Below are 19,495 nucleotides of genomic sequence, written 5' to 3' on the forward strand. Positions count from 1 at the left end.
ATGTTATCAGTGCTAAATCATGCTTATAGCATGTATCCTTGATATGGTGTGGTAAGAATGACTCTTCTCCTCTGTGCTGTGGCCTTCCTCCCCCAAACCCTTAACTCCATCTAACCATGAGAAAAACATCATTACAATTCTAAATTGAGGGACATTCTACAAAATACCTGATTCATACTCTTTATTATTGTCAAAGTCATCAAAGTCTAGAAACTGTTAATATACACCCATAGGAGTCTACGGTAACACAATGACTAAAATGCACTGTGGTATCCTGGATGGGGTCCTAGGACAGAAAAAGAACCATTAAGGGAAAGACTATTGAATTCTGAATAAAATACAGACTTCAGTTGATAATGTATCAATATTTGTTCAATAGTTGTAACAAATATACCATAGTATTTTAAGATGTTAACAATAGGGGGAAACTGAATGCAGTACAGGAACTCTTTATTATCTTTGCAACTTTACTATAAATCTAAAACTAATATAAAATGAAAAGTTTACTTAAATATTTTTTTAACACCACATAAGATGATTTTCCCTCCACATTTCAGCTAGAATGCTCCCCTTGGAGATATTATGGGCTTGGTTCCAGACCACTGCAATAAAGCAAATATTGCAGTAAAGCAAGTCACACAAATGTTTTTATTTCCTAGTGCATATAAAAGTTATGTTTACAGGAGAGCCTGTGTGGCTTAGTGGTTGAGTGCTGGCTTCCCACATATGAGGTCCTGGGTTCAATTCCCTGCCCTGATACCTAAAAAAAAAATTTTTTTTAAAGTTATGGTTACATAGTATGTAATAGTATTATATCTAAAAAACAATATACATATCTTAATTAAAATGTACAGAGACACAAAGTAAGCACATGTTTTTGCAAAGGCCAATAGATTTGCTGTATGCAGGGTTGCCATAAACCTTCAATTTGTAAAAAATGCAGTATCTGCAAAGACCAATAAAGCGAAGCATAGTAAAATGAGATTTGCCTATATTTGAAAATGTGTGTTGAGATATTACTAGTAAATATGGATGACATACTTCATTCTTACTTCAGTTATTACTGATTAGATATGGTGATAATATATGTAATCATATGATCTGACCAGGTATGAGTTTTAGGGATGTGAGAAATGATATTAACATAGGCAGTTTGACTCTGGTTTGGGGAGGGAATATGAATCCAATTCATTGGATAAAGATATTTTCATCCAATGTCTTTATTTTTAGCCCAGCCTCTCAGCAGTTCCTTCTAACAGTGACCTCTAATTCCTTAGCCTTTCTAGAGATTTTAACATATTTTGCTTGCTTCTCGTGAGTTTCCTCTTCTGGAGACATTTGGATTTTAACTATTTGCTTTTCATCTTTAAAAACTTTGTTGCTATCTCTGTTCATTGACAGTTCTTTCTCATACATTTATACTTTGATTATTCCTTTAGTGTTATTTTAAGGTTTTTTTTAGGAGGTGGGAGAGGTAAATTTATGTGTTTAACTCTATGTCCCTCCTGTGAGACAGGTATTTTTCACATATTGTATGCTCTTGCTCTATATCCTATGCCCTGCTAAGGTCCTCTATTCCCAGTTGAATTAAATGGATGAATGTGATTAGAAAGCATGTAAATGACTTTAGTCTTGTTTCTTGTTGATTTTTATATGAGCAAAAAAAGCGTGTGTATTCATGCATTGTGTTTTGTAATAATTAAGGCAAGATCTATGTAACCACTGTGAAAAAAGAATATTATTTTACTGAATTGCATTAATAGAATACATTTATCTTGGCTGTTAAAATTTCTGTTCTTCAGTTCTTATTTGATTTTCTCAAAAATCACTTCATATGTCCTGCAAGTTTCAGTAGTTATCTGATAGTTTATAGACCAGTAATAGTGTAATATTAACAAAACTCTCACAATTGTGTATATAGCCATTTGATATTATTTATTAATTCCAAAAATAGATATTGGATTATGTTTGTCAACTGGTCTGTTTCTCTGGGTGTATTAGATTGTATTGGATTCAGAGGTTTCACTTTTACTTGATTAAATTATGATTAAAGCTTTGATTCAGCCACTGTCAGTAGGATGTTGAGTCCCCATGCCCTTGTGGGCAGGGACTCAAAGAGAAAATGATACAGCAGAGGAAAGGTTGGAGTTTTGATGCTGGAGCCCCAGGGAATAAATACACGGAGAAGAAGAACAGAGTTTAGTTTTGGATGCTGGAGCCCCAGGGAGAAAGCCAAGCCGTTTGCCTGATAATTTGTAGCTACGAGACCGGAGCCCTGAGCCCTGAATAGCTGAGAAAGCCTGCAAAGAAATGAACCCCTAGTAGAGAGACAAGTCTTATGCTAGCGTAGAGCTGAGAATGGAAGGAACTGGGACCACAGAGCCTTAAGAGGAAGAGAAAGGCTGAACCATCGCAGAGATGAGCAGCCATCTTGCTCCAACACATGGCAATGGACTTTGGTGAAGGAAGGAACTTAAGCTTTATGGCCTTGTGACTATAAGCTTCTAATCCAGATAAATACCCTTTATAAAAGCCAACAGAGTTCTGGTACTTTGCATCAGCATCCCTTTGGCTGACTAATACAGTGTAATATTAACAAAACTCTACCTCCTTTCAACAACCATAATCTATTTATTATAAATATCTAATGCATATACAATTGTAATCATGTGAGTTATATTCTGGGAGTTTCCTCATGCCTTTCAGGCCCTATACTAAACAAGAGGAACTGAAAACTGAACTTGGCAATGATTGGACATGGAGTTAGATGTGTGGGAGTAGGAACAGAAAGGAGAGAATAGTGTTTCTAAGGTAATAAGGGTCTAAGTGTCTTTTAAGTCATGGTAAAAATTTGGATTCCATTTGTGAGTAATATAACAACTGAATAGTTAGATAAAGATTGTAGCATGCTCTGATTTGTGTGTAAAGATCATTTTGGTTATTAGATAGAGATGGAATTATAGTGGGATAAGAGTGACAGCAAGCAAACCAGTTTAGTATTTATGATGCAGGGATGAAGATGGCTTGAAACAGCAGAGATAGAGAGAAAGTGAGTGGACTAGAAATATGTCTTGGAGGTAGAGGCAGATGTCCTTTTTTGAAGGATTGAATATTGGGGTTAGAAATGTGGTAAAGAGAGGACAAGATTTCTGGCTTGAACAACCTGTTATTAAGAAAGAAAGATCAAGAGGTGATGAGTTTTGAGAGGTGATGAGTTTTGTATGTTTGTTTAGTTTTTGTTTTGTTATTTTTACTGGAATAATGAAAATGCCCTAGAAATGATTGAAGTGACGAATGCACAGCTATGTGATTGTACCAAATGCCATTGATTGTACACTTTGAGTGGATTTATGATTTATTAATATGTATCAATAAAATTGATTTGTTAGAAAAGAAAAAGAAGACAAGTAAAAAATAAGTTTGGAGGAAATTAAAGAAGTTGGTTTTGCTAAGCTTTTGTAATAGAGTTTAAAAACCATAATAAGATAGAAATTTATATTCTCTTAATTGTCTCTGGCCTGTACTGACAGTTGATTCAGGCCTCATGATCATTCAGTAGTTTAGGTTTCTTCCATTTTTGTTCTACCACCCCCTAGGGCATTTTCCGCTTCTGCCTGACCAAAGGGGTTCACCTCTTTGTCTGCTTTACAACCTGTAGGGAAAGGAAATGGTCAGAAGTGGAGCTCGCGCAATTTTTTAAAAAGTAAATATTGTAGCATATGTACACATTAGTTTTTACATTCCATTGGTGTGAATTTCATCATTTGGCCACAGGTAGGTACAGTATAGTCTGAGAAATGTACTGTAGGTAGAAGGCCATAAGCATACTACACTGCATTGTAAGAAGGGGGAATGGATTTTCAGGGATAACCACCACAATATCACAATATATGTGGTCAGTAGACACCCCCACCTCCGATGGTCCACATCCTAATCCCCTGTGAATGTTATTTTGCATGGCCAGAGGGAATTAAGATCACAGATGGAATTATATTGCTAATCAGCTGTCCCTGTTATGGGAGATTATCCTGGATCATCTGGGTGAGCCCAGTGTAATCCCAAGGATTCTATAAATGAAAGAGGGAGGCAGGAGAGAGTGTTAGAGTGAAACAATGTGAAAAAGACTCAATTGGCCATTGCTGGTTTTGAAGATGGAAAAGGGAGTCATGAGCTAAGGAAGATGGGCATCCTCTAGAATCTGGAAAAGGCAAGGAAGTGGATTCTACCCTAAAGGCTCCAGAAAGGAATGTAACCTTGGTGATATCTTAATTTTAGCCCACTGAGACCCATTTCAGACTTCTGACCTCCAGAAGTGTAAGATAATACATTTTTGTTATGGAACTGTAAGATAATAAATTTTTGTTATTTTAAGTCATTAAGTTTGTGGTAATTTCTTATAGCAGCAAAAGAAAACTCATACACATGCTAAGTTAATGTTATCTACTAGACAAAAATGAATGAGTAGATAGATGGATATTTAAGTCTGGAATTAAGGAGAACCTTTCTAAGTCTAGAGACAAAGCTAGAGATAATTTGAGAATCATTTAATATTTAAAGTTACAGCACTAGGTGAGATGATGATCTAAGTATTATGAAAAAATGTTTTAATATCTGTGGATATAAGACTGCTTTACTGGTCTTTAAAAATTATTGCAGTGTATTGATTTTTCTAAATGAACATTAGGATCACTTTATGAAGGTAAAAAATTTCTATTGAGAATTTTGTTGGATAAATATATAGATTTATATATATATGTATCTTTACATCATTAAATTCTATTTTCCTGATACCCATTTTTTTCAAGCCTTCTTTTAAGTCTGCCATTTATTATTTTTTAAATTTGTGTTTTCTACTTACCTTTATTGTTATCTTCATACGGAGGTCTGCCCATCTCTTTATATTTATTTCTAAATAGTTCATATTTTCACTTGCTATTATGCTTTTTTTTAACCATTTTATTTCCTAGTTGTTGTTTTTTTCCCAGTTAATAAAGAAACTATGTTTTTTAAATCTAATTATTGGATCATTGGTTATTTCTTTTGTAACCGGTCTCCTTGAATCCCTTTTTAAACTTTTCTCAGTTGATTCTTTGGAATTTTCTAGGTAATTAGCTATGTAACTTCTGCAGATGATATTGTATTGGTATCTTCCTTTTATTCCTACATACGCAAATGTGTATGTAAATGGACATTTTTTGTTTTTCTTTTATTGTATTCATAAGAATTGTAACTGTTAAATATATTGATATTTGTATCCTTTTCAGTAAAATACTCTGAAATTTCAAAATCATTAATTTTGACCACATCCATTAAATAAACTATAAGAGTCATTTTCAAGAATTTTCAAGATTTTATAAAACCATTATATTTCAAAACCTAGGGAACATTAGTGCCTTACTACTAGTATCGTAGTGGTGTCAAGATTATTCCTTGATAACATATTTCCTAGTATTGCAGGGAGGCTTAAAAATAAGTTTAAAAATTACTTTAAAAATAAGAGTCATATAAAGTTCTAGGCAGTTTAGTTTTGAGCTCTAGGGAGGGATTTATAGCAGCACAAAAAATAGCATGTTTTAAAAAATATAGTACTTCTTTTCCAGGAGTTTATAATGAAAGGTAATAGAGGTTATTCTTTTTTAGCATGTGGAAAAAGTTCTATCCTTGTGATGAAAAAGTACCTTTGGAACTGTTTGTAAATCACTCATTGCTATAGCCCTAGCAAGGATTTGAAATGTGCTAGAGGGGAGTAAAAATGACTCTCAGGAACAGATAAATTGATTACAAAAAAGGATTGAAAATTGCTGTCATTTGCCCTCAAAGCTTTTCTTTGGCTGAGTGATTCTCTTTTGTACCAGTCTAACCATTCTCAGAAAATATTCTATTATATATTTACTGATACTTTAAGAAACAATTCAGGAAATGTTAAATGTTTGTGTTCCTAATAGTTTGGTATTCTGGAAATACCTTGTTAAGATACTTTAAACTATTTTACATCATAGAGTGGACTTGGACTCTTTATTGCATAACACTTTAAAAAGCACAGATTCAACAAATACTTCTATAAAGCAGAAAAATTCTGAATCAGGCATCTAAGAATGAATATATTAAAACATTTACAATGTACTTTAAGAGTGAATGCATTAGTTGAAAGCTACTGACTGTACACTTTGAATGGATTGTACAAAGCATGGGACTGTAATAGTGAATCCTGTGGTAGAAGATGGACTGTGATTAACAACAAATATGAGAACATTCTCTTATGAACTATGACAAATAGACAATACTAATACAGGATGTTAATAATTGGTGGGTTGGGGGGAAATATATCAAATATAAGATATTGGCTATAGTTAGTAATACCTGACAGTGCTCATTCATGGTTTGTAACCAATGTTTTACAACAATGCAAGGTGTTGGTGGTGGGGTAATGTACAGAAGTTGTGTATGATGATATGCACATTTGTTTTCTAAGTTCACAACTTTTACATTTATTGTTCATGTATGAATGATATAATTCAATAAAAAATTTTTAATTAAAAAAAAGTTTAATGCATTAGTGGTCTGAAGCAGTAATCACTTAGACCAGCTTACGAATTTCAGTAGTATATGTACATCAAACATTAGGCAACAAATGCCTCAAAACCATTTATATTCAAGACTCAATACATTGTTTAGTCCCAAAAGAAATCAATATAATAAGCATCTAGGTCCTGTCCATTTCAGAGGATATAAAGATGTCCATTTCAAGATGGTAACGTCTTGATATCCTCTGAATCCAGATATCAAGCAGTAAAATTGCTATTTTTTTTAAAGCGTAACATATATCAAGGCTTAATAACCTTTTTTTTTGTGCTTTATACTTTATGAAGTTCTTTCACATATATCGTTTGATTTAATTTACTATACTCTTGTGAGGGAAGTAAAGCTTAAAAAGACTGAGTGTCTTGCCTGTTTTTCAACTATTCTAATTCCAAGATTCTATATGGTGCTACTAATATCTGATCCATATCTTTGTGGTTCTCTGACTGCCTTCTTTTTATATAACTGTTATTTGGCATTGTTATTCTTTTTGACTTTGCAAAAGCTCTTTTCATTTTACTATTAGAGCAAATGAAAGTGTTTTACTTGATATAAAATCATACTTTTTAAAAAATATTATCAAAAAGATTGTTATATCTTCAGGGGTACAAACTAGCAAGTATTCTAACCTGGAAACCAGTTTTTCTTTATTTTTCACTTTATTTCTCAAAATTGGAAATGCAAGGTATCTAAATTATTTAAAATTTTGTCTTATAGATACTATATTTCGAAAGGTGCTATTGTGGATCAACTTGGAGGAGACCTAAATTCAACTCCATTGCACTGGGCCACAAGGTTTAAATTTGCTTCTGGATACTTTTTTTCCCTTTGATTCCCTTATTAGCCCACAACAAAGCAATATTAAAGAAAAATGATATGCTAAAATATAAAATAATGAGAGAACTTACGCCACTAGTTAATATCCTTATTATGCTAATACATTTCGCTCTAGTGCTACTTGCATTGGAAGCATAGTTTGTTTTCCAAAGTATTCCTAGAGAATTACCAAGCATATTTTTATCCCAGTTAATTATAAGATTGGGTTAAACTTTGAATTTGTAAATGTAATACTCTTGCAACCATATATAAATTTACAACTGAAGAGCCTAGCGCATTTCATGGAATTGAGATCATATTGGGATAGAATTATTAGATTCTTTTGATACTTAAAGAAGTTATTACTATCTCCATAATTATCAAAAAATGTTATTCCAGTTGACTTTAAGGACCTTAAATCCTAAGTGTCTTGAGATATACCTGATTAAAAAAACTTTTTTAAAGTTGTATAATCTTTTCCATCAGTATTCTAATTATAAAAGTTCTTTCCAGAGGGTCCTGTTTGAAATAACTTTATATATCTGAGTGTTCATTCTTTTATGTTTTAGACAAGGTCATCTCTCCATGGTTGTGCAACTTATGAAATATGGTGCAGATCCTTCATTAATTGATGGAGAAGGATGTAGCTGTATTCATCTGGCTGCTCAGTTCGGACATACCTCAATTGTTGCTTATCTCATAGCAAAAGGACAGGTAAAAAATCACAATAGTGTGGATTTCAGTAAGATGTTCTTCATGGTTTAAATGCCCAATATCATCGGTATTCATAACCACCTGTGACATTTAAATAGTACTTTCTGATGGCTGAAGAGAATAAATAAATATAGGGTTAGTTTGATAGTGTGCTATTTAACACAGTTAACATTAAAATAAGAAAGACAATGAAGGATCAGATAATGATCCATTAAGTTGGTTGTTTTATTTTTATTTCTGAGAGTGATGAAGGAGATGAATCCCAGAAAGGGAGATAATTTAGGTATCTGTTGGTTCCCTTAATTACCCCTTTTGAATATATCATCTGAATTCATCTAAACTTTTTAAAAAATCTTACTTACATTGATTGTTTTGAATATTAACTACCTCTTGAGGGTGAAAAATTCTTTAAGATCTGTAGCTGGGCGAGAGGGTTTCATCCTCGCTCAGGCCCAAGAGTCGGGGGGGCTTGCTCCTGCCGATCAGCTGGCGGGGGGTGCCCCGAGAGGGAGCACCGGTTCTCCAGGCGTGGGGGATGCGCGGTTGGGGAAAAACCACGGAGACCGCTTGAGCGCAAGAACAGGTCTGCTTTATTACGGAAGTACACTTAGCTATATAGGGTTGGGTAGAGGGAGGGGCGTGATGAAGATGAAGGGAGGGTTGGCTAAGGGGCGGCTGTGGACAGGCTGAAGCTGATGGATAGACCTGAGGTAAGCAGTTACTGGGGAAGAGGGCAGATTGTAGGTTGGCAATATGGGCGGGACTGGCGGGAAGGGCGGCGTTGGCTGAAAGGGGAGGAGGGGTGGAGAGAGGCAGTAACAATTGCTCCTTTTGTTTTAAAAGGAAATAGAAGCAACAAGTTTTGGCGCGCACGGTGGGTGTGAATGGCTCGGCGTGCGCAGCAACAAAGACAAGGATAAGAGGAGGAGGAGGAAAAGGAGGTCATAGGGACGGGCACTGGGATAAGACGAGGGGTGGGGGGAGACCACGAGGACCGGCCGGTCGTGAGCGGACAACATAGCATCTGGCCAGGATGCATGTGCCCGCCATTAGGGTCGGCGCACGCCGGCGCCTGGCGCGCGCCGAGCCTTGCCAGCAAAACGGGCCTGTGATGCCCCTGTACCCCTCGCCCGAGGGGGAGGAGTAGTTGGGGAGAAGTAAGGAGAGGAAGACAAGAAGCTATAGGCGTGCGGTCTGGAGTAGGTGGCGCGGATGGAAGGGGCGTGGTGGACGGCTGGGGGGGGACTCAGCAGTGGCGAGGCGTTGGTAGTGAACTTGTACAAAGGAGCTGAACACTGCATTGGCTTGGTCTTTGGCAAGGCGGACTATTCTCCTGATGGCCCAGGGGCCCACAGTGAGGGCTAAAAGGATAATGATAAGGGGGCCTAGGAATGGGAGCAGGTACGGGAGAAGAGAGTGAAAGAGTGTAGAGGAGTAGCTCGCGTTGTTGCGTTCTCTTTGGCGTCGCTCCAGGCCTTCGCGGACTTTTTGTAGGCTATCTTCTGCGAGGCCGGTGGTATTGGCGTATACACAACATTCTTCTCCAAGGGCGGCGCAGAGCCCCCCTTCTTTGAGCAGGAGGAAGTCAAGGCCGCGACGGTTCTGGAGAACGACCTCAGAGAGAGAGTTAAGGGAGTTTTTTAGATGCTCAACAGCTTCTTGGAGATAGGTAATATCTTGATCGACCGCCTGCCGGAGGGAGGAGAGAGAGGCGGATTGCGTAGCGAGGGCGGCGATCCCTGTGCCTGCTCCAGCGAGACCTAAAAGGGTGGCGACGGTAAGGACAGCAGTAACAGGCTCCCTTTTTTGAAAGTGGGAAGAGAGGTGGCGGGTGTGAAGAGAGAGAAAGAATTCATCATCTCCATGGAAAAGGACTCGTGGGGCGAGGAAAATAAGCAGACAGGTTTCCTTAGAGGCATTTAGGGTGGCGACGTTGAGGCAGGGGGTTAATCCCGTGGAGGTACAAAGCCACTGGGAGTTGACTTCCTTGGCATCTAAAGGCCAGACAATGGTGTGTGGCGGGATGCCATACGTTTGTATGGAGAGAAGTACTAGGTCAGTGGCCAACGCGATCCAGGCCCTTGTAAAAGGGCAGATTTTCGGGAGTTTGCTCTTTGACATATGCAGAAAAAGGAGAGGGCCATCTTGCCACAAGAGACCTGTGGGAGTGATTGGCGTTGGCAGAACTAAAGCCAAAATTGGAAGGTTAGGGGAGAACCGCTCCAGGCGGCACTGCTGCAGAGCGGCGCTAACTTGCTGGACGACTTCTCAAGCAGCAAGAGTGATGGTGATGCTGCGGGTGGCTGCAGTTGGTGGGCTGTCTTTGGTCTGCAAGAGCTCGAAGAGGGGTTGCATCTGCGCTGTTGTGATGGGCAGCGCCGAGCGAAGCCAATTGATTTGTCCGCAAAGTTGTTGGAGTTCAGTCAGCGTCATCTTGTGAGAGACATGAATTTGTGGGCTTGTGGGCTGAATGAAGTGATGAAAATGAAAGCCCAAAAATTGAAAAGGAGGTTGGAGGTTTATTTTGTCTGATTGCACGGTAAGTCCGAGGCTTGAAAGGTTTGTCATCACTGCAGAGAGCAGGTCATTGAGGAGCGCGCTGGAGCTCGCTGCTAAAAGAAGGTCATCCATATAGTGGAGAATGTATGTTTGCTCTGGATGAAACTTTGAGCGCAGCGGCTCAATGGCATGGTTGACATAGAGCTGACATATGGTTGGACTGTTCCGCATACCTTGCAGTAGCACTCGCCATTGGAATCGAAGCGCTGCGCCCTGGTTGTTGGTGCGTGGGACTGTAAACGCAAATCGCGGACAGTCTCGCGGGTGAAGAGGAATAGAGAAAAAGCAGTCCTTGATGTCAATGGTTGCTGCATGAAAATGTTGGGGGACTGCAGTGGGGTGCGGGCATCCTGGCTGAGGTAACCCCATTGGTTTGATATGCTTGTTGATCTCGCGGAGATCGTGGAGAAGGCGGTATTTGCCAGTGCTCTTTTTGCTGATGACAAAGACTGGTGAATTGTAGGGACTAGTGGATGACTCTATGTGCCCTGCCTGTAGCTGCTCTTGGACGAGGGCGGAGAGAGCTTGTAATTTGTGAGCTGGTAAGGGCCACTGCTCGACCCAGATGGGCTCCTCTGTGTCCCACTCCAGAGGGATAGGGTCAGGTCTTGCGATGGGAGCAGTGGCCCCTATGAGGGGGGGGGCAGCGCAGCTGAGAAGGCTTCTGTGGTGATTCGGGCTTTTAGCTGGCTGAGGACATCTCTCCCCCATAAGATCGTCTGGACTGACGAGAGGACGAGTGGGCAGATTTGGCCTTCGTGGCCTTCTTGGTCGCTCCAGTGCAGAGGCCGAGATGTTTTCCAGGAGGTGGCGGCTCCTGTGGCGCCGATGACTTGAGGGCCAGTTTCGAGGGGCCAGTGATTGAACGTGGCGATCTCGAAGGGAACACAGGAGACTTCATCACCAGAGTCCAGAAGCCCATCGAGCCATTGTCCATCGATTTTAAGCTCTAATGAGGGTCTCTGGCGGCATGTGATGGGCATTGTCCACATTATGGCTTGGGAGTCTTCCTGAGGACCTCTTGCGGGTGGGGCTGAGGCCTGCCCCGCTGGGAGTTTAAAGGCTGCTGGTAGTTTTGGATGGTACGGCAGTCACGAGCCCAGTGATATCCTTTTCCACAGCGTGGACACGGCGTAGAAGGGCCTCTCGGTCTTCGCGGTGGCAGGGCGGAGCGGGGTGCTGGGCCTGGCTGAGGGCACTCGCGGACAAAATGGCCGGACTGACCGCACCGAAAGCAGACGGAAGTGGGAGTAGATGAAACGGCCATGGCAGAAGCAAAGGCAGCAGTGAGCGTTTTGACTTGCGGGTCAACGTCGCGGCAGGCGAGAACCCATTCGTGAATAGCTTTGTCACGTATGGGGAGGACTACAGCCCGGAAGGGCGCAAGGCATCCGTCTATGATGAGCTCTTTGGCAAGTGCGAACTGAGCGTCTTCACTAGAAATTTTCCGCTGGCAAGCTTCCAGGACGTGGGCGACGAATGCTGGGAAAGTTTCATTAGAGTCTTGAAGCAGCTGCGCGAGCTTGGTGGGCTGCTTGATGGAAACTAGAGAGAATGACCGCTGGACGAGGACCTTTACCCGGTGCCAAAACCCTGGGTCAATTTGGAGATAAGAACGAGGGTTTGCATAATTGTTGGTGCCCGTGTATGCATCGGAGGGATCGAGGATGCCGGCTTGGGCATTCTCCACGATTTGCCGGTCAACAGCCGCTTGGTAATGGGCGCGCCATTCAATAAATTGACCCGGCGTCAGGATGGCACAGGCTAGTGCAATCCAGTCATATGGGAGAACGAGTTGGGTCCCCAACTCCTCAAGTAGTTGCTGCGCATAAGGGCTGCCAATTCCGTCTTCCTTCACAGCTTTGCGGAGGGTCCTGACCTCTTCCGCTGTAAAGGGTAGCCAAGTTTGGGGTCGCTGCGGCGTGGGCTGCGGATTTAGCGGATACAGCTGGGGGGTTTGAGAAGACGTTGCACCGGGGACTGATGGAGCAGCCAAGGCAGGTGAAGGGCTATTGCCGTACGGCGGCGGCAAGGGATAAGTGGAACACGGGTAAGAACATGGCGGCTTAGCGGCTTCCGGGCGACAACAAAATGGCGGCGGGACTCTTCCGGGCGCCAGCCAAGATGGCGGAGCAGCCACATCCGGTGGCGGACAAAATGGCGCGAGGGGCGCTTCCGGTTTAGTGGAAGATGGCGACCATGCAGCTTCCGGGCCCAAACCGGATGCTGACTGGGCAGGAAGAGGCGGGTAGAGGCGGGAGGAGGAGGATACCGGCGGAGAAGAAGCTGGATGTGCGCCATCTTGGGCAGAAGTTGGGGAAGAAGGCGGAAGTCCGCCATCTTGGGGAGCGGCAGGAGTGGTTTCTGTCTGCTGCGGGGAACTCGGGTGGGGAGGTTCGCGCTCGAGAGCAGCAGCAAGTTGGTCAGACAGAGAGTCAGCGTCGGCGGGCTCATGGGGATCACAGTCTAGAGGCCGTTTGGGAGAAGCTTCATAAACGGCTTCGGTCGGAGCACCAAGGAGACAGGCGCAAATGGCAACGAGAACGGGTAAGAGGCCTGCTGGGAAGGTGCGTTTCTCGTGCTCCATGGCGGAGGTGACTCGATCTATGAGTCGCGAGTATGTATCCGGGCTCCAGAGTTGGCAGGTGGCGAGCCACAGATTAAAGGGGAGTAAGAGGTCCTAGTACTTTTGGAGTTGCCGCAAAGAGACGCGGACTCCATTGGCATCTAGCAGGGCAGCAAGGGCCCTGACTTGTGGCGCCTGACGCAGCGACAAAGAGGCGCCCATGACGGGATAGGAATGGGACGACGGCGAGGGGTCCCTTGGGGCTCGTCCGGGCGAGGGGTCCCTACCTGGAGAGGAGGACGATCACAGCAGCAGCAGCAGCAGAGAGGGGCCAGGGGAGGAGCCGCCACGTTGGGCGCCAGTTGTAGCTGGGCGAGAGGGTTTCATCCTCGCTCAGGCCCAAGAGTCGGGGGGGCTTGCTCCTGCCGATCAGCTGGCGGGGGGTGCCCCGAGAGGGAGCACCGGTTCTCCAGGCGTGGGGGACGCGCGGTTGGGGAAAAACCACGGAGACCGCTTGAGCGCAAGAACAGGTCTGCTTTATTACGGAAGTACACTTAGCTATATAGGGTTGGGTAGAGGGAGGGGCGTGATGAAGGGAGGGTTGGCTAAGGGGCGGCTGTGGACAGGCTGAAGCTGATGGATAGACCTGAGGTAAGCAGTTACTGGGGAAGAGGGCAGATTGTAGGTTGGCAATATGGGCGGGACTGGCGGGAAGGGCGGCGGGGGCTGAAAGGGGAGGAGGGGTGGAGAGAGGCGGTAACAAAGATCAGTTTCACAGTTTATGCTGTAAAACTAAAATAAGGCTGTTTCTTGTTAAAAAGAACTTCTTGATTTAAGTGGTTCTTCCTGAATTTTTTCTGAATGTGCTATAACTATAACCACATTAAATATTACTAGATTTATATGTACCATGCTTTTGTAATAAATGTATTTTGTTAAAAGTAATATCACCCAGTTTTTCTTCTATGTGATTTTTATTGTTATGCTTAAACATTAGTTTTATAACTCAGGATCTTACCACAAAAGTAACTAAAGTAAAATGAGTTTTATTCATTGTTATTAACATATATATTGCTATTTCAATTTAAAAGTTTATGTTGAATTAGAATTCATTTTATGAATACTTTAGAGTTCTCGTTGGCAATATCAAGCAGTTGTGTGTTGTACATTATAATTTTGGAAAGGATACCTAGACTGATTAATTGCTGAAAGGAGGAGTTTCTCATCTATTCCTTTGGTAACAAGCTGCCCCAAAAGCTAATGGCTTAAGGAAAATGCCAGTCATTTTTTTTATATCTCATAATTCTGTGGGTTGACTAGACTTAGCTGGCTGGTTCTTCTCCATGTGATTTTGATTGGGGGGTTCTAGTTACCTTGGGGCTCAACTGGGCTAGAAAATGGTTCACTCACATATCTGGTACCCTGACAGAAATGGCTGAAAGGCTAGGCTCAACTGGAATTCTGGGATGGCTAGGCCTCTCTTTGTCTCTCCATGCAGTCTCATAGCTTCTCTTTCTCCCCAAGGCTTTACATGATCTCTTCAGCAGGGGAACCAGACTTCTTGCATGACAGCTCAGAGCTCCCAAAAGAGTATAAGCAGAAGCTGTTCTGCCTTTTTAATTGTCTTAGGTCTTGAACTAGCATAGCAACATTTCTGCCTCATTCTATAACAGGGCTAACCAATACTCAGTGTTGAAATGGACAACATAAGGTTGTGAATACCAGGAAGCAAGACTCATTGGGGGGCCATCTTTGGGGACCAACTACCATGGAGATTAGCCTTGTTCTGCCATGGTTTCTTCTAGACAAGGAGTTGCAAGAGAGCCAAGTCCAGCATTGTGTTTGTAAATAAAGGTTTTTTGGAATACAGTTATGCCCATTCACTTACATATTATCTGTGAATGCTTTGTGTTATACCAGGAGAGCTGAGTAGTTGAAACAAACAATATGGCCCACACAACCTAAAATAACTATTTGTCCCTTTATAGATCCCTATTCTAGATTATGTAAATCTTATTAAGGACTAACTTGTGATAGAGGGGAATTTTAAGGGTGTGGTAAGATACCTTTCTTAGAGGTTTAATATATTTAAACATTGAAGCCATCTGTGCCTGGAGTTTTTTTTTTTGTGAAAAAAAATTTTTTTAAAGATTTATTTATTTATCTTTCTACACTTGCTCTTTCTGTTCATCGTTTTTGTGTCTTTTAGGAAGCACCAGGAACTAAACTTGGGACTTCAGATGTGGGAGGAAGGTGCCTAATCGCTGAGCCACCTCCATTCTCTGCTTTGTTGTGTCTCTAGTTATGTTTTTCCCCTTGTATGCCTCTTGTTGTGTCATCTTGTCACATCAACTCACTGTCCTGCATACTGTTTAGGGTACAGGGAATCTCTGCTTCCTGCTTTGTTGTGTCTCTCATTATGTTTTCTTCTTGTGTCTCTTGTTGCATCATCCTGTTGTGTCAATTTGCTGTGCCTGCCCATCACACCAGCTCACTGTGTTCTTCAGGAGGCACTGGGAACTGAACCACAGACCTCCCATGTGGTAGGCGGGAGCTCAGTCACTTGAGCCACATCCACTTTCCATGTGGAAAGATTTTTGATAATGAATTCAGTTTCCCTAATAATAATATTTAGATTTTTCTGTTTCTTCCTGTGTCAATTCTGTAGTATTTTTGAAGGAATTTGCTTCATCTATGTTGTGGGATTTATCAGCATTAAAGGTTTTTATAATATTCTCTTATTATCCTTTCCATATCTCTAAGATCTGTAGGGATATTCCCTCCTTTATTCTTTTTTTTTCTTCATTTATTCTTGTTATTGGTAATTTGTGTTTTTTCTGTTACTTGATCAGTTTTGCTAATTTTAATTTTTTCAGAGAACTAATTTTTTGTTTTTGTTTTTTTCTTTTAGTTTCTTTTTATATTTCATTGATTTCTGCTTTTATTCTTCCTTTTTCCTACTTTACCATGGGTTTAATTTCATCTTTTTCTAGGTTCTTAACATAGAAGATCTTTTCTTTTTTGAAGATTTTTTTATTTATTTCTCTCCCCTTCCCCCCCACCCCCCATTGTCTGTTCTCTGTGTCTATTTGCTGTGTCTTCTTTGTCCGCTTCTGTTGTTCTCAGCGGCATGGTAATCTGTGTTTCTTTTTGTTGCTGTGTCAGCTCTCCGTGTGTGCGACACCATTCCTGGGCAGGCTGCACTTTCTTTCGCGCTGGGCGGCTCTCCTTAAGGGGCGCACTCCTTGCACGTGGGGCTCCCCTACGTGGGGGACACCCCTGTGTGGCACGGCACTCCTTGCGTGCATCAGCACTGCACATGGGCCAGCTCCACATGGGTCAAGCCCGGGGTTTGAACCGCGGACCTCCCATGTGGTAGATGGACGCCCTAACCACTGGGCCAAGTCCACCACCAACATAGAAGATCTTGATCAAGGTGTAGTTTTGTAAAGTTGGTGGAGGTTGGGTCAGTTTATATTAATATTTAAATTCTAAGAAAAAGAACGTATGAAGTGAGAGGAAGACTGAGGATAATTCATTCATGAGAATGTAACTTGCATAGAAAAAAGTGGGCTTACAGTAAAAATTGTTAAAAATTTTAGCCACAACAAGGAATAATCAATCTATTTGGTACTATTCTGTGAAACCAAATGAAGCAGTAAATATACTGTAACACATGACAGTGTCTTTAGTGGCTTTTAATATTGCAGATATAAATTTAAAATGTACTGTCACTTTTTCTTTCAGTTATTAACTGGGAAGGAAAAGTGGTAGATATTTTTGTGCCTTCCTGGTCTTTTTGTTAACTTACCAATTTTGTGGTTTGGGTGATTTCAGTAATCTTTTTTAACTCTGGCATAGTATTGAAGTTATGAAATTCTCAAAGGGCAGGGATTTCTGCCTATCACATTGCCTTTTGTACAGTAATACATGCTTACTGTAAAGCATTAAAAATTAACAGAATGATATGACTTAGAACTTTAACAGTTTAGTGTGTTTTTTCCTAGAGTTTTTCTAGACTCTGGCCTTTAGAGCACTGTGTGGTGTAGCCTCTGCAACTCATCTGCCATCATCTCTCCCTCATTGACTCTGCTTTAACCATACCAGTCTTCTTGCTCATTTTTAGCAAATCAGACATGCTATTGTCTATGTTTAGCTGTTTCTTCTTTCTTTCTTTCCTGAGATAGTCACACAACTCTTTTAGTCAGTCTTCTCAAATTGTATTAGTTCCTATAGATTCTTTATTATAAGCAATAATAAATTAGTGTATTTTCATTTCCTCTCTCTTCCCTCTCTTTCAGTATCTGACTTTACAACAATATTGCTTTTCTTCATATTAACTTGGTTCAAATAAATATGCCTATGCTTCTGTTACTTGGATGAGATACTCAGCATACTTTTCTTTTCACCCATTTTTCCAAGCTTTTTCATTTGTATCAATTTTTCATTGTTATGGCATGTAATATTTCCATTCAGGTTTGCTATTCTAGTCTTAACTATTTTTTTATTTCAGTGATAATTGCTAAGTATATTAAGTGCTCACTACCAATTCTTTTGGATGATTTCCAACAGAAAAGGGGGAAATGCTAAGTTGTAGAGCTCTGCTGATCTTGGAATTGCCATAAGCTTTTGATCCAAGCTTTATTCTTCCTAGTGCAGGCTAAATTTGGAAGAGAAGCACCAACTTTTCAACCCCAACACAAAAAGAGAAAATGTTGAATTTAATTTTTCTATTAGTATTCTAGGACTATGACATATTGTGCGTTTTTTATTTTATTTATTGAATTTTTTAACACTACCACTTTTTTACAAGGATATGAAAAGACCACTAAGAAAAAGAAAGAAGAAACTTAAACATAAGAATTTATCTGTTTGCATCAAATTTGGTTCTGGGCCTTCTTGAAACTAGGACAGTGAAAAAAGGAAAATAAGTCACAGTACTTAGATCTTATATAATAAACAAGAAAGCTCATTTTGTCAAAGATTTCTTTTAAGTTACGTGCTTATCTCTTTTACAGAGTCATCCTTTGTATTAGAAATATTGAGTGAGGTTACAGAAGTCATTTCTGACAACACAATTAAAGTTAATACACAAATGGATTTTTAATGGATAAGACATTAGCACTTGGTTATAGCTCAGTATTCATGGTGAGAGGGTCAAACTAATGGCATCAAAGAATGTATGTTCTGATTCTCTAGTATAGTGGTTCTCATCTCCCCACACCCCTTACCCCTGTCAATACACTTCGGTAATGTTCACATTTGAGACGTATTCTCATTAGAAATAGTGGCTTATAGAGAACTGCTACATAGAAATATACAGTGTTTTACAGTGTATTCACTGTAATTCTGTCTTCCTTTCTCTACTGATTGGTAAATTAGACAACACAACTGATTTAATATAATCCGGGAATAGGAGATGGAAAACAAAACAATAAGAAACTTAATATTTATTAAATGTCAGTTACATTCTAGGCCATGGAGTAGGTGTTTTGTGTGCGTTATTTCATTTAGTCACCTCAGGTATGCTGGAGGCCATTTTTAGATGTGGACTTTGAGGCCAAGAGAGGTAAAATATTTTTGCCCACATCTGAGAGCTGTTGAGAGGTGTAAAGGAAGAATTTGAAAACCATATCTGTCTCATTTCAAAGTCTCTGCCTTTCCCAAGCCTAGAAGAGTAGATAGATAAACATATCTTTTTATTTAACAAAAGATTTTTGATTCTCTGCTTTGCTGGGCACTGGGAATACAAGGATGAATTTAATATAATTTCCATCCTCGAAGAATTCCTGATCTAGATCATGGGACAGATGCCCCAAGCTTAGAGGATGAATCCATTTTGGAGCAGGTTAGAGGAGATACTAATAATTTCAGGGAAATGAAACTTTTAGAATCACTGATATGTCAGAATGTCTTGAAAGGCAATTTTGATAATTAGGGAAGAGTTTTGGATTGAATAGGTGGTAGTTCTAATTATAATTTGCTAAAAAAACTAAGCAAAAGGGGAAAAAAGACATTTCTAATGAAAACAAAAAGGTAGGAAAGGAAAGTAATCATGATTTGCTACATGAATTGACTAGGAATAGTATTCATAAATATTCATAGTAAAGTAAATATAAAATATTTGTATAACCAGAATTACAGCAGGTCTCTTGAGAGGAAGAAGGGATAGAAGAATGCGTGTTTGTGATGGGACAGAGAGAGGAAAGAAAAATTCTCACCTTTCTTGTTGGGGAGTCTCAGACAATAATGTTTAAAACT

General features: G+C 40.6%; 1 protein-coding gene across 2 annotated transcripts in view; it reads left to right on the forward strand.

Annotated features, from left to right (window-relative positions):
- The window catches only part of ZDHHC17 (zinc finger DHHC-type palmitoyltransferase 17), a 224,584-nt gene that overhangs the window by 155,469 nt on the left and 49,620 nt on the right, over nt 1-19,495 (forward strand). For both annotated transcript variants that reach the window (XM_058308461.1, XM_058308462.2), the window contains exons 4-5: nt 7,297-7,374; nt 7,965-8,109. In XM_058308461.1, the coding sequence (XP_058164444.1) occupies nt 7,297-7,374; nt 7,965-8,109 (223 nt within the window). The remainder of the gene's footprint in view (nt 1-7,296; nt 7,375-7,964; nt 8,110-19,495) is intronic.

The sequence above is a fragment of the Dasypus novemcinctus genome, chromosome 12 (genome assembly GCF_030445035.2).
Source record: "Dasypus novemcinctus isolate mDasNov1 chromosome 12, mDasNov1.1.hap2, whole genome shotgun sequence".
In the NCBI taxonomy this organism is placed as follows: Eukaryota; Metazoa; Chordata; class Mammalia; order Cingulata; family Dasypodidae; genus Dasypus; species Dasypus novemcinctus.